The sequence below is a fragment of the Micropterus salmoides genome, unplaced genomic scaffold, assembly GCF_014851395.1.
Source record: "Micropterus salmoides isolate LMB-PRFRI ecotype aquatic unplaced genomic scaffold, ASM1485139v1 Ms_hic_scaffold_9, whole genome shotgun sequence".
NCBI classification, from domain to species: Eukaryota; Metazoa; Chordata; class Actinopteri; order Centrarchiformes; family Centrarchidae; genus Micropterus; species Micropterus salmoides.
This window is the reverse complement of record NW_024044681.1, coordinates 18,781,182-18,795,297: the sequence shown is the minus strand read 5'-3', so window position 1 is coordinate 18,795,297 and position 14,116 is coordinate 18,781,182. Positions and strand designations below refer to the sequence as shown.

Sequence of the window (14,116 nt, the reverse complement as noted above, 5' to 3'; positions counted from 1 at the left end):
AATGAGATTAAGCACTGGACTAATCTGCTCACCATTGATTCTCACCTTGCTTAATTCACCAGGGATATGTAAAGCAGTGCTTTGAAGTATAACTCAACAGTCAGACAGTTTAACTTGCAGGTCATGGGTTTTGACATGTCTTTCTGAGTGGTCGTACTGATTTAGATAAATTTCTTGCCTTCAGGTGAAACACTGATGAAACAAGCTATAACCAAGTGTGCTGAAGAGAGATTATTGATCATCATTCCAGTTTCTATACAGGCAAAATAGCTGTGGGCAGGGACGTCAGCCCCCAGGGTATGCTTAACTTGTGCTTGCAAAATCTTGGCACTCGCATCTTTTGTTACTGTATTGGAACTACACCTTTGTCAACAACCAGTCAAGAAGCAAAGATGTTACAGGTAAAAAGCGACAGATATATTCTCTTCTTCCATTTCTCCTATGTTGAATAAAACTTACTGTAATTTTAGCTTTTAGACTCAGCAAAGCTGCATGGGGCGAATTTACTTAGGCCAGACTGAGTTCTTCTGTAGGCTATAACTCAAATGCTCCAGCTGCTCCTGTAAATGCGCAATAAAGTAATACCTTATCTAATTCCTCTCTCTCTTAGATAAGTTGCAGGTCCAAACAACACATTTTCACTCCCGACTCGTGACATATTGACGCTCGGTCATGGCCCTTTGGTGTAGCTTTTTAACGCCCTGGGTAATTTTTTAGATGTTTAGGGGTCTGCGGTCAAGTTAGCAACGCTTAGCAACCACAAATATGCAATGTCCGGTAAAGTAAGAAGAATACATGTGCAACGTCCGGTTACTCTTTCAAAAGAAAATGCTAGCGTTTTGAAACATCGCCATTTTGAAATGGCACGTTATTTAAGTTGTGAAACGTTGTAATTTGTTTAAAGATTTAAGGTTAACAGGTACCTGGTTAGGTTTAAGCAACAAAAGTACTTGGTTAAGGTTAGGAAAGGATCATGGTTTGGGTTAAAATAACTACGTATGTCAGTTAACACGTAAGTTAAAGAGGTGGTATTATGGTTTTTGGCTTTTTCCCTCTCCTTTATTGAGTTATATATCTTTTTTGTGCATGTACTAGGTTTGCAAAGTGAAAAAGCCCAAAGCCCATCTCCCACAGAAAACACTGCTCTGAACTGCCTGAAAACAGCTCGTTTGTAGTCCAGCCTTTACTTCCCTTTCTTGTGACATATAGGGAGTGAGAATGGGTTGGCCCAAAGAATGCTATTTAATTACACTAATTACTGTTACTGCACTGTAGATTGGTTAAATCAGATTATAATTTTGCTCTGTAGTTTGGCTTGCAAACCTACATAAGTAAGCTGTTGATAAGGATCCTATTTTAAACGGCTACTGTCTGAATTTATTAGCCTGATGGTGAAGGGAATAAAAGAATTGGAATAATGATTACTATATGTATGCTTTTATTATATTTTTTTGTGTGTATACCTGTGGGTATATGCTCTTGTATAGCCTAGCCTACATTTAGGCAACATCTATATATTTATTTAATTTATTACAGCCAATAAATGCAAGTTAGTGAAAATTAAGTGGATCAGAACATACCAAATATAATAAATATCATGAAAGAATTTAGTTTAGGCTCTGCCTTGGTGCCTAGATTTGCCAACAAATGCCTGTTGTTAGAAGAAAATAAAACCCCACTACTGACCTGTGGACCACTACTGACCTATAGACTACCGCTAACCTGTAGAGCACTACTGACATGTAGACCACTACTGACCTGCAGACCACTACTGACCTATAGACCAATAATGACCTGTAGAGCACTGCTGACCTCAGAATCAGCTGCCCTGCCAATCTCCTGCTTCTCTCTCTTCTAAAATATCTTCAATATCAATCTGGTCAATGAATTAAAGGATATACTAGTACAACAGCATTAACATGGACACTATGACATTTAGTTTTCACTGACAACAACTGAAATTGTTTTGAAATAGGCTACTAGAGATAGTTAATGGCATTCACACTGCCTAGACTAGTGTTTTCCATAGGCACTAAAATATCGCCTTTCCTTTACCTCAAGTAAACGTAGCTTAAGTTCAGAAAGTACTTAACAACAACTAACAGTTTACTCTGTATCATTCACTATGTTGAAACAATCTTCCTTCACCATGTCTGTGTGTCGGTGTGTGTGTGTGTAAAGCAGCTCAGCAGAGCAGCGATGAAACGCAGCCTCCCTCAGGGTCCTAGTGCCCGACTCCAGTAGGCATTTAAATTATGAAGCAGAGGAAACAACCACAACGATTATTTTAAGCATATAAATACAAATTATATTTGTATTATTCTATAGTATTTAACATTATTCTTGCTTCTCTGTGTTGAGTAAATGTCTGCACTATAAAAATAATATCTAAATCCAATAATTATTTTTATTTTTTATTTTGGGTGGCTTAGGACCATTTTAGGGTAGCTTCAGTCCCCCTATAATAGGCCTATTGACGTCCATGGCTGTGTGCTAAATCCAATTCAGACAGTTAAATACAAAACGCAATTCTTTAACGTATTGCACATCTAACAGGGACAAGTACAGGCTACTTCCCGAACGAGACCATACCGCAAGACCTGTTTTGTTTGGGTATCACTCTCACAAATGTTTTTTTCCTTTAATCACGTGCAGCTTTATTTGTCAAGAATGTGTGTTTTGTTCCTTTATTGTTATAGGTTTTAGCTCTTGAAATGTTACTGTGTGTGCATTTGGGTCTGTATGTGTTTGTCCCCAAGTTTAACTTAACAAATGAAGTGGGTAAGAGAGTAGAGGAAGAGGATGTGTCAACTGTCAAGTGGCTGTCAGGTTATGTAAATGCGGGGCGAAAGCAGGAACACAGTGAGGACACCAGGCTCAGGGAGCTGGAAAAAAATATGCGTCACTATTCAAAATCAATCTCCATCGATCCTCTTCAGTGACATGATCTTCCCATACCCACTCAGTGTCAAAGGCACAACACCACTCACATCCTCTCAAATAAACACAACTCAGTGAGCGCAATTGAAAAAAAAAAATACATACATGTTTATTTTACAAGAAGGGCACATTTTTTTGTACAAACTGTAAACTAAATACTGTAATTATTCTGAGGGTTATAATCTTTGACATCACTTTCATGAATGAACATTTACAGAAACATGTAAATAAATAAATATATAGTCAGTGAATGTTGCATCTTACTGTAAATTAGAATCCCATACAGGAGAAAACATACTGCATGTAAGTTTGCTACACACATTAAGGATTTCTGAAGATAATAAGCACTTGTGTTCATCATAACTACATTTTTAACATCATTGTACAATACTCTATCCCTGCACTCCCCAACCCTAAATACTGCAATTTAATTTTTTTACATGAAGCTTTGTTACTGAATCGATGTCGAGGTAGGGACTCCGTCATTATCCTAGACAGTTTAACTAAGCTGAAACATCGTCATTAAAATGCCTCCACATTCCCAGAGCCTGGGAGTGTTGTTCAGCCCAGCGTCTGCTGTGTCCCTTGGCCCGCCATCCGAGATTCTGCACTGTCAGATTTGCTTAAGTTGTCATATGTCATGTCACTACACTGATTGAGGGACCTTGTACTGTCACTACAGCTCCCCAAAGCAACTTGTAGGGCAGCCTACAGGAAATGCTCCGGATCAAACAAAACATTTCGCTTGTGGGATTGTTGCCTGACATCGCCCTTCTCCAAAATCAAAGCAGTGGCATCTGGAAATATGACTCACCAAGTTGACAAGGTGAGGGCTCGGGGGGGTTACATGGAGCTACATTACAGCACTTCAATTCTCAGCCAGAGGTATGTTTCTATAAATGTGTACATACAGCATATACGAGAAAACATATGGTAAACCTGTAATTGCCGATGATGTCACAACAAATGGCAGATTAATCTCTATATAATTAGTACCCCTATCCCCCAAGTTTCAGCTTATAAAACACTGGTTAAATCACAGCATAACCTACATTAAAGCCACATTCAGCCAAACATTTAAATTTTGGCAACAACAATATTAATAATAATAATAATAATAATAATAATTTTAATTATAAAACAGCCAGGTGGGGCTTTGATTCAGTGTTCTGATTTAAACTACAGAAGGGAAACAGTAAGCCTTGTCTGTTCAATAATAAATTAAATCTGTGTTAACATCGGGAACGCTCATCAAGTCGACAGAGGCAGCCAAGAGAAAAGAAAAAGAGATAGAGAAAAAGGATGGTAGAGCGTGGGTGTGAAGGGGAGGGCCAAATCTTCATCAAGGCAGTTTCCTTGCATGTCCAATCCTGACTTTTCCTGATTTTTGAGCTGGCTTGTGTTTGGAAATAATTAGGAAGTAAATTAAGAGTAACTGATGAAGAACAAAATGGGTGGGTCAATGAGCTGATATGGTTGAGGATTTCTAAAAGGCATAGGACTTAGAAGGTGGAGTTTTAGTATATTGTGCCACTTCAAATAGAATTTAAGCACAAAATCTTATCAAATTATAATAAAAAGATAGCGAATCTAAATTCCAGCTAATAAATGTCCATTTCTGATTAATGGAGCAGCAACTGGCAGGCGCCGAGGACAGAGAGGCAAAAAGGACATTGAGTTGCTTTTGTGTCAGTAGCCAAGCCACATATTGAGCTAAAAGCCCCCCTCCCTATAATGCCATCTAGATAGCATTGGATTTTCCAGAGCAGGAAAATCAAATGCTTCGTTCAAGACCAATTGCTTTCTATTGGCCCAGCTCTTCCTTTCCCTGATGTGCAACAGTTTCACGCCTTCATAGACACACACAGCACACGGTGGACGCTCAGCATACAATGTCAGAAAGCATTCTTTCCCCAGCAACACTAAACTGAACAGAAAACTAGCTGTATAGGCTTCGACTAGAGAGCTAATTATGTCTGACTCTGATAATAATATGTGGCACACTTTTAATTTATTTAAACTCTGAAAAAATATACAGTTTAATTAAAGTTTAGTCAAACTTTAGAATAAAAGTGTGAACTACATATATCTTTGACATAATTGTTCCTGTCTTTAATCATTTAGGTAGAGGTAATGAATAGGTCATTTTTCCCCCACTCCCTACATTAAAATCATGTTCTCTGTCCTTATGTTTGATTTTAGCAGGTAAATATACATAAAACTGAAACTTAAAGCAAGGCTATGTAACTTCTGAAAGAAGGAACAACACATTTTCCCTTTTACCAATTAAATTTGAATGCATTAGCAATGAAATACACCATTGCTTAATTAAATACACTCAGGAGTTTGGCAGCTACAGCCTCACTTGGTCTGGTATCACCAGTGGGCTAGCTTATGGTGGCTAATGCTAGCTAAAGTCACCAACCCTTAGATCAATTTAGCTGTATAACGGAAATTTCAGAGTCAGTTTCCATGACTTGATTACTCTATCTACTACTGCTACACTATGTTATAGCATTTACCATTATCACATAACCTTCACTAATTGTCAATGTTAGGCAAATGTTACATAGTCTCACTTGAAACTCAAACTATTGCAAACTATTACATTTTGTAAAGTAACTGTAAAATTTCAATGCAATCAGGGCAAAGACTGATGCTGAGGACAAACATGTCAATTGAAAGGTATATTTAAAATGTAGTTTAACAGCAAATCTGTGGCATAAAATCAGTAACACTCTTCACAAGCATTTCAAAAGGTAGAGTAAGTCAGGTAGGACTGACTTACTCTACCTTTTGTAAAATATTTTTTTGACTAACGTAAAAACTTAAATTGTAATTTTTGCTGTGTCTTTATTTAAAAAAAATCTACAGTGCAAAAACAAATTACAGGGAGAGCAGAGGTGATAAAAATATGTCCAAAATCTTGAGGTTATCCTCATCATGGTGGTTTATCTTGAACTTCACCCCTGCAAGCAGAGCAACTGTCACACTGTATGATCCACATGGCCGCTACAACACAGAATGGCTCCCAGCATGAGCAATTTATAAAATCAGATATCTGCAAGTTTGCAAAAGGTCACGAAGTGTCACTTGCATTATGGCTGAGTAAACTCTGCTACTGTTTCTCTGCCTTCTCTGTCCAAGTGCGGGTGTTTTAGTTTCCAGATTTACATTCTTTTTTTAATTATGGACTCACAGCATTTGCCAAAATTAGAACCATTAGTGCCCCTTTAAGTGGTCAGAGAAAGGACTTAAAATGGAGGGCTGCCAAAGGAAATGGTGAGGAGGAGGCAGACGAAAACCATATATGCAAGATATGGTGCAGATGTAAAGGACCATGCTGACTGAGGGAACAATGGAGAGGAGAAAGGAGGGAAGAGGTTGACAACACTGAAGAAATAGGGGCAGCACAAGGAGGGGAAGGAACTTTGCTGACTGAAAAAAGGAGAACAGGAAAATGGAAAGGAGAGGAGACCACAGGTCCCCTAGAGAGGATTTGCTGAAGAGCGGCAGAGAGGGGAAGACAAAGCTAATGAAAACAGGGACTGAAGAGAAGAAATGGAAGAAACTTCAGGTGAGCCAGTCTGATTGGTCCCAGGTGGGCACAACTGAGGATGGAATGGATAGGATAGGACACAAGGGAAGAAAAGTAGACCATGACTCCCCCCCCCCCTTTCTCTTTCTCTCTCTCTCTCTCACACACACACACACACACACACACACACACACACACACAGTTGGACCTCTGAACATATCAGATTTTATAAAAATCTGGAGATACTGCAAGATAACATGGGTGGGGGGGGGGGGGTTGCAAAAATTAAATGTTTAAAAATATATGACAACTTGGTTTACAGTATTGAATTCCATTATATGTCCCCTGCCTTTTAAGTCTGAATCAGAATATTGTAACTTTGGTGTTTGAAGCAGTTTTAACTCAAATAAATTATCAATGCAATACAGGTGTTTTGCAATAAAACTGTCAATAAAAATGTAAGAGAAATAACTGCAATAAACTAATCGTACTGTACCAAAACCACTAATTTACCCACATTGTTCTCTCCTCCATGAAACACATACAAAGCACCTACCTACAAGACATTTTGCTAATAGTTACTACATATTCCTCCACTGTGTATACTGTGTTAGAGTCCTTGCAGGATTGTGTCAGTACTGTATAGTATACACATGCAGATGTATACATTTTTGTAAATATAAAAAAATGTATACATGTGCACCTAGCTAGTGTTCTGCTTTAATATTGACATTATCAACATTTATCATCAAATGTGTCAATTTCATTAATAAATGCTGAATGTATTTTGCAGATAGTTATATCCAGGATAAAGTGCCTTTACTTTAAAACATTCTGTCGGTTTTTCCACGTAGATTTTTGTTGACAGTCTTATGGTCCTGTATATCCCACAAACTGTTTCCCTGTCAGGCATGTTCTTTAAGATGTCTGTCTCTTTTTTTTTGCTGTCCTCCTGTGTAAGCTTTTCTTCTCTTAGTACGTACTTACATGCCTTAGTGTACTCTGATCCATCTTTGCCTTTTTTTTCAACATGACACAGCTTTATGCTGTCCATTCTGTGTTATGGGATTGATCTTTTCCAGTGTGACCTCAGTGTCACTGTCTAAATTCCCAGAAATGGCTGGGGAGAGTTTCTCCAGGGCGTTGTTTACCATCCCTACCTCGATCTCCCCTGCGCATCCATCCTTCTTCTGTAACTCCTCCTCCTGACACAGGATGCTGTGAGGGATCACATAGCTGGCTGCGTGGTTGCCCTCCTTTGGGATGTGACCCTTGGGCTGATACTGACAGTTTGGGTTCGAGGTAGGGGCACCCATGTTGTTGTTAATACTGACGATCTCAATGGCGTTGCTCCCCGGGCAGAGCCGGTGGCAGCCCAGGAGGATGGAGAAGGCCTTGCGGAAGTCGGCATTGAAGGCATAGATGATGGGGTTGAGTGAGGAGTTTGCCCAGCCAAACCACACAAACACATCAAAGGTGGTGGAGCTGATGCAGGGGAAGTCTGTGGAACCGTCCGGCAAGTTCGTCTCACAGAACGGAACCATGCAGTTAAGGATGAAGAAGGGCAACCAGCAGCACACAAACACTCCCATGATGACTGAGAGCGTCTTTAAGACTTTGGTTTCTCGTTTGAACGACATTTTGAATGAGCTCTCACTCTCCATGTTCGAACTATTCCCCATGCTGCTGTGACGGTTTTTGGCACTCTCCGCCGCTCGCTCCAGGGCAGATATTCTCCGTATCTGTTTCTGGGCAATGCGGTAGATCCGGGTGTAGGTGACGATCATAATAGCTACAGGGATGTAAAAGCTGATAAGGGAGGAGGAGATAGCATAGGTCCTGTTAAGGCTAGAATCGCAGTTGTCAGGGGGCAGATCGCCTGGGTATGTTCCATTTAGGTCTGCGTAGCTGATGGTCTGAGCTTTGTGCCAGTTAAGCTGAACAGGAATAAAGGAGATGAGGATGGACAGGGTCCACGCCACACTGATCATCAGACATGCCACTTTAGGGGTCATCTTGCGTTCATAGCGGAATGGACTTGAGATGGCCCAGTAACGGTCGACACTAATCACACACAGGTTCAAGATGGAAGCAGTGGAGCACATGATGTCAAACGCCACCCATACATTGCAGAACGCACCAAATGGCCAAAACCCCACAATCTCAGTAGCTGCTTTCCATGGCATAACCAAGATGGCCACCAGAAGGTCAGAGATGGCCAGGGAGATAACAAAGAAGTTGGTGACCTTCGACCTCAGGTGTCGGAACTTGGTGACGGCAACACATACAAGTGTGTTGCCTAGCAGCGTGGTGAAGATGAGGAGGAAGAGGAAGCACCCTGTCAGCACACGCTTGGACGAGTCTTTCTCTGGTAGCAGCTGCTTGCCATCTCGAACCGTTGTGAAATTCTGATCCATTGTTTATATTACACTGCTAATAAAACGAGAGAGGGGATGGGTGAGGGGGTGTCAACAGTCACCCCATCACATCCCCAACCTGCAGTAGCTGTGCCTCTCTAAGGAGGAATTTTAGACTGACGGCGTAGCTGGTAGAGAGGTCAACTGTCTCGGCACCAGCTCTCCCACAGGCTGGGTCATCCATAGGTTCCTTGTCACAACCACCATCCTTGCACAAGAACTGCTATAAATATTTCAAAAAAATCTCTTCGGAAATGTGCCCCCCAAAAATGCCTGGTTCATAAATTCCTGCGGCAGCAGTACAGGCAGCAGACATTCTAGTTTGAGGAGGAATATTCCAGCTGTTGTTTGCAATTATTCTTCCACTCAGCACTGTAGTCATGGAATGGTATAAAGCAGCAATAAAAATTACATAAAAAGTAAAGTCATTGTTTCCGTTTTCTCCTCTTACTGCATGCCTGTTGTCAAGCCATGAGCAAAAGTTTCACACCATATTGTTGCGGAGCTGTTGAGTAAACAGAGGCTTGGCCAATCATTAGCCTTATATACCACCTCATCAATAATTTCTATTGATGGTTTTCGCGCTGCGTTTATCTGATTTGTTTAATGATCCTCGAGGCGTGTCCATGCGATTATATTGGTGCCTGTATCTATGATCCACCCCGGCTGCTAGGTGTTGCGTTTAATTTCATTTATTTTTTTCATTTGTTTGAGCTTAGCTCCCAGTGGATGGACGTAGAACAGTCTACTGCCAACATTTCCACCTGAGTGGTGAGCCAAAAAAAAAAAAAAAATGTACGCTGGAAACGGCATTCAAAAGTCTCAAAAGTCAATTTTGATATCAAGGAGATGCATGTCTAATTCATCACATGTAAGAAAGCTCATCAAAATTACTGTTCTTTTTATATACTGACATGTTATAATCCAGATACTAGTTCACTGTTTTTTGGTTTAGTTTGCATGTTTGTTTGTGTGGACACAGCAAAAACGACCGCTCAGCTTTCAAAACATTCAAGAGTGATTTTGGCCACGTACCTAAATCATCTCAGGTAGTGAAATCCCTGGGTTGACGTCTTTGAAACAGAGGCGTAGTGTGTTTTCTTATTTTCTAAATGTCTCCGTGCATGTGGACAGCTCAGGACCTTCAGCCACGTCTTGGGGTGATTTGAAAAGAATTGAATCCATGTTCAACAACGTTAATTGAACAAATTAATAAAAATATTCAGTCCCCCGAAATCCACGTCTTTGACATACATCCAACTTGTACCTTGGTACCAGGTGAAGGAGAAGGAGCTCACCCCCTCAGCGCTCTCGCCCATGGGAAATCAGATACGCTCCCCTGTTGCGACCGTCCTCATGCGTTTTATCATTCCTTATATGCTTTTCTTTTTAGGGTCATCCTTGTGGAACATTCTGTTTCCCTGTGGTGTGTCTGCGGTTTGACCGGCCGGCGGAGAGTGATGGGAATGACTCTGGTCTCACCAAGACCGTTTTCATGCGCGCTCCTCTCTCTCCGCTCAGCTGCTGCCTGCTGCCGTGCGCCACGGTCTCTTTGCCACAACTGCTCCATCTATCCAGGGGAGGCTGTGGAGGGCAAAGCCGCCCCAATTGACATTATACAGCGTACCTATTGTTGAGTTTAGCTCCATGGTTTATGATGACAAAATCCTGACCTAAATGTATGGCAAAGTGTCTAAATGCTGGAAAGTTTATTACCAGAGAATCGATTTCCATTTTTTTTTTTGTTTCTCAGTTTTTTAAATTTTGTTTATCTGGTTGGTGTCAGATTTTGGTGACGTTCTCATTTACCAATATCATAGGCTACATCATCTCAATGTCTTTTTTTTTTTTTTTTTTTTTTACAATGATACAATAGCGTTCCCTTCATCTCTTTGCACTTTATTTTAGAATGGACCTACATTGACAAACAAATATAATGATGGCTGCTGTAAAGACACAAAAAGAAAAGAGAGGAGCTAAAAATGAAGGTGCAGTGATGTCCGGAGATGAACTTGTAGCCAGCAGGCATGCACACAGAGGCACAATGAGGCCATCTACTGGATGCAGGAGATGATGTGAGAGTGAACTGCAGTGCTGTTGCATTAACGTCACCTCAGTAAACGTGACTGAACAACTCTGAATTAGATTAGAGTCCTATGAGCCACACTGCAGCAGGAAGACCCATGAAGTAAGAGAGACACCAAGAGGGTGTGGGGTATGGGGGAGTTGATGTGAATTACAGAAGCTAATGTTATCATGCCGCTAGCTGCCCGGTAGGCTTGGCCAGTTTGCATATTAACAATTTAGCGAGATGAAATCCTCAATGGACTTGGTTCCCCAGTGACTCTTGTTATGCATGTGTGTCTGACTTACGTATTTGTGCACCCATGACTATGTGTGTCTCTCTGTGGTAAGTGTGTGTTTGCAGATGTGTACACATGTATTTGTGTGTGTGTGTGTGTGTGTGTGTGTGTGTGTGTGTGTGTGTGTGTGTGTGTGTGTGTGAGTAATGCATGTAGACAAGCCAAGTGTAAGAGGCCTGGCAGACACAACGCCCACATTTCCCTGTAGCACAGAGCCAGGGTGTGCGTGCAGTCGACAAAGTTCAAACCCAGACCACGTCACACAAAAACACTACACAGATTCGCTCACTCACTCACTCACTCACTCACACACAACCAGCCATGCAGGGTAATTTTTGTCTGCTCCAAAAAGCAAACAAAAAAGAATAGAATAGAAGAGAGAGAATTGTTTTATGGGATGACTTTTTGCCACAAAGCCTACATATACACTGGGTACGGAAAGTATTCAGACCCCTTTAAATTTTTCACTCTTTGTTTCATTGCAGCCATTTTCCAAAAATCAAAAAAGTTCATTTTATTTCTCAGTAATGTACACTCAGCACCCCATCTTGACAGAAAAAAACAGAAATGTAGAAATTTTTGCAAATTTATTAAAAAAGAAAAACTGAAATATCACATGGTCATAAGTATTCAGACCCTTTGCCGTGACACTCATATTTAACTCAGGTGCTGTCTATTTCTTCTGATCATCCTTGAGATGGTTCTACACCTTCATTTGAGTCCAGCTGTGTTTGATTATACTGATTGGACTTGATTAGGAAAGCCACACACCTGTCTATATAAGACCTTACAGCTCACAGTGCATGTCAGAGCAAATGAGAATCATGAGGTCAAAGGAACTGCCTGAAGAGCTCAGAGACAGAATTGTGGCAAGACACAGATCTGGCCAAGGTTACAAAAAAATTTCTGCTGCACTTAAGGTTCCTAAGAGCACAGTGGTCTCCATAATCCTCAAATGGAAGACGTTTGGGACGACCAGAACCCTTCCTAGAGCTGGCCGTCCGGCCAAACTGAGCTATCGGGGGAGAAGAGCCTTGGTGAGAGAGGTAAAGAAGAACCCAAAGGTCACTGTGGCTGAGCTCCAGAGATGCAGTCGGGAGATGGGAGAAAGTTGTAGTAAGTCAACCATCACTGCAGCAATCCACCAGTCGGGGCTTTATGGCAGAGTGGCCCGACGGAAGCCTCTCCTCAGTGCAAGACACATGAAAGCCCGCATGGAGTTTGCTAAAAAACACCTGAAGGACTCCAAGATGGTGATAAATAAGATCCTCTGGTCTGATGAGACCAAGATAGAACTTTTTGGCCTTAATTCTAAGCGGTATGTGTGGAGAAAACCAGGCACTGCTCATCACCTGTCCAATACAGTCTCAACAGTGAAGCATGGTGGTGGCAGCATCATGCTGTGGGGGTGTTTTTCAGCTGCAGGGACAGGACGACTGGTTGCAATCGAGGGAAAGATGAATGCGGCCAAGTACAGGGATATCCTGGACGAAAACCTTTTCCAGAGTGCTCTGGACCTCAGACTGGGCTGAAGGTTTACCTTCCAACAAGACAATGACCCTAAGCACACCGCTAAAATAACGAAGGAGTGGCTTCACAACAACTCCGTGGCTGTTCTTGAATGGCCCAGCCAGAGCCCTGACTTAAACCCAATTGAGCATCTCTGGAGAGACCTGAAAATGGCTGTCCACCAACGTTTACCATCCAACCTGACAGAACTGGAGAGGATCTGTAAGGAGGAATGGCAGAGGATACCCAAATCCAGATGTGAAAAACTTGTTGCATCTTTCCCAAAACGACTCATGGCTGTATTAGATCAAAAGGGTGCTTCTACTAAATACTGAGCAAAGGGTCTGAATACTTATGACCATGTGATATTTCAGTTTTTCTTTTTTAATAAATTTGCAAAAATTTCTACATTTCTGTTTTTTTCTGTCAAGATGGGGTGCTGAGTGTACATTACTGAGAAATAAAATGAACTTTTTTGATTTTTGGAAAATGGCTGCAATGAAACAAAGAGTAAAAAATTTAAAGGGGTCTGAATACTTTCCGTACCCACTGTATAGGTCAGATGTTTCATTTGTCTTTCAGTCTTTCTAAATATGGCTTCATTATCCATTTGCTTGTCCTGTGCTTTCCAATGTCATTAAGCTTTGTATATCAAATCAAGTCTATGATGAATTGAGTGTTCTTTTGAGAAGTCAGCTGACATGTCTGCTGGTTAATTGAAAAAAATGCAGCATGTTTGCAAATGAGGCGTTGTAACAATACTCTGTGTGTACCTTGATGCCCAGAGAATGTGGCAGCTGAGCTCATGACAGGAAGTTAATCAAGTGACTGTGTTTGCCATCCTCAGGTATTCCTTCTACCACAAGCAGAGATTCAGCCATTCAAGCCGATATGGAAATGACAAAGATATAAAGCTGTCGGAGTGCCAAAATCTGCCAGGGACAGCTCAAAGATTCATTTTCATAAATGAATAAGTTTCATAATATAAATTTGAATATTGAATATGGTTTACACAGCTACCAGAAGGGATGTGTGAAGTCAAGCTGCATCATTCAGCAGCACACAGATGAATTTATGATAATTGGTATTCATGTTTTAAATTAAAACAAAGCTGCTTTTGTGTAACAACATATTTAACGGACTGAGTGTATCTCACAAATTCTAGGTGACTGCCTTCATTTGAAATTCAAATCTGGTGCAGTAAATTTACAGAAGTTAATGTAGAAACCAATTAAATTTATAGCTTTTTAATGACATTTACCAGAGGCAGCATTCATTTCTCATTAGTTGAAGCCGTCTTCTTTTCTTTTTTTTTAATCTATAATAAGTGAGACAAGTAGATCAAAACA

At 40.8% G+C, this 14,116-nt stretch overlaps 1 protein-coding gene across 1 annotated transcript; it reads right to left on the bottom strand.

Annotated features, from left to right (window-relative positions):
• Positions 1–2,178: 2,178 nt before the first annotated feature.
• On the bottom strand, positions 2,179–10,400 carry drd1b (dopamine receptor D1b). The gene has a single exon (XM_038709718.1). The coding sequence runs from the start codon at positions 8,893–8,895 to the stop codon at positions 7,504–7,506; it is 1,392 nt and encodes a 463-aa protein (XP_038565646.1). The 5' UTR covers positions 8,896–10,400; the 3' UTR covers positions 2,179–7,503.
• Positions 10,401–14,116: the final 3,716 nt, after the last annotated feature.

Bases quoted from the DNA above. Each gene is read 5' to 3' on its own strand.
- drd1b (XM_038709718.1), bottom strand. From the start codon at position 8,895: ATGGATCAGAATTTCACAACGGTTCGAGATGGCAAGCAGCTGCTACCA.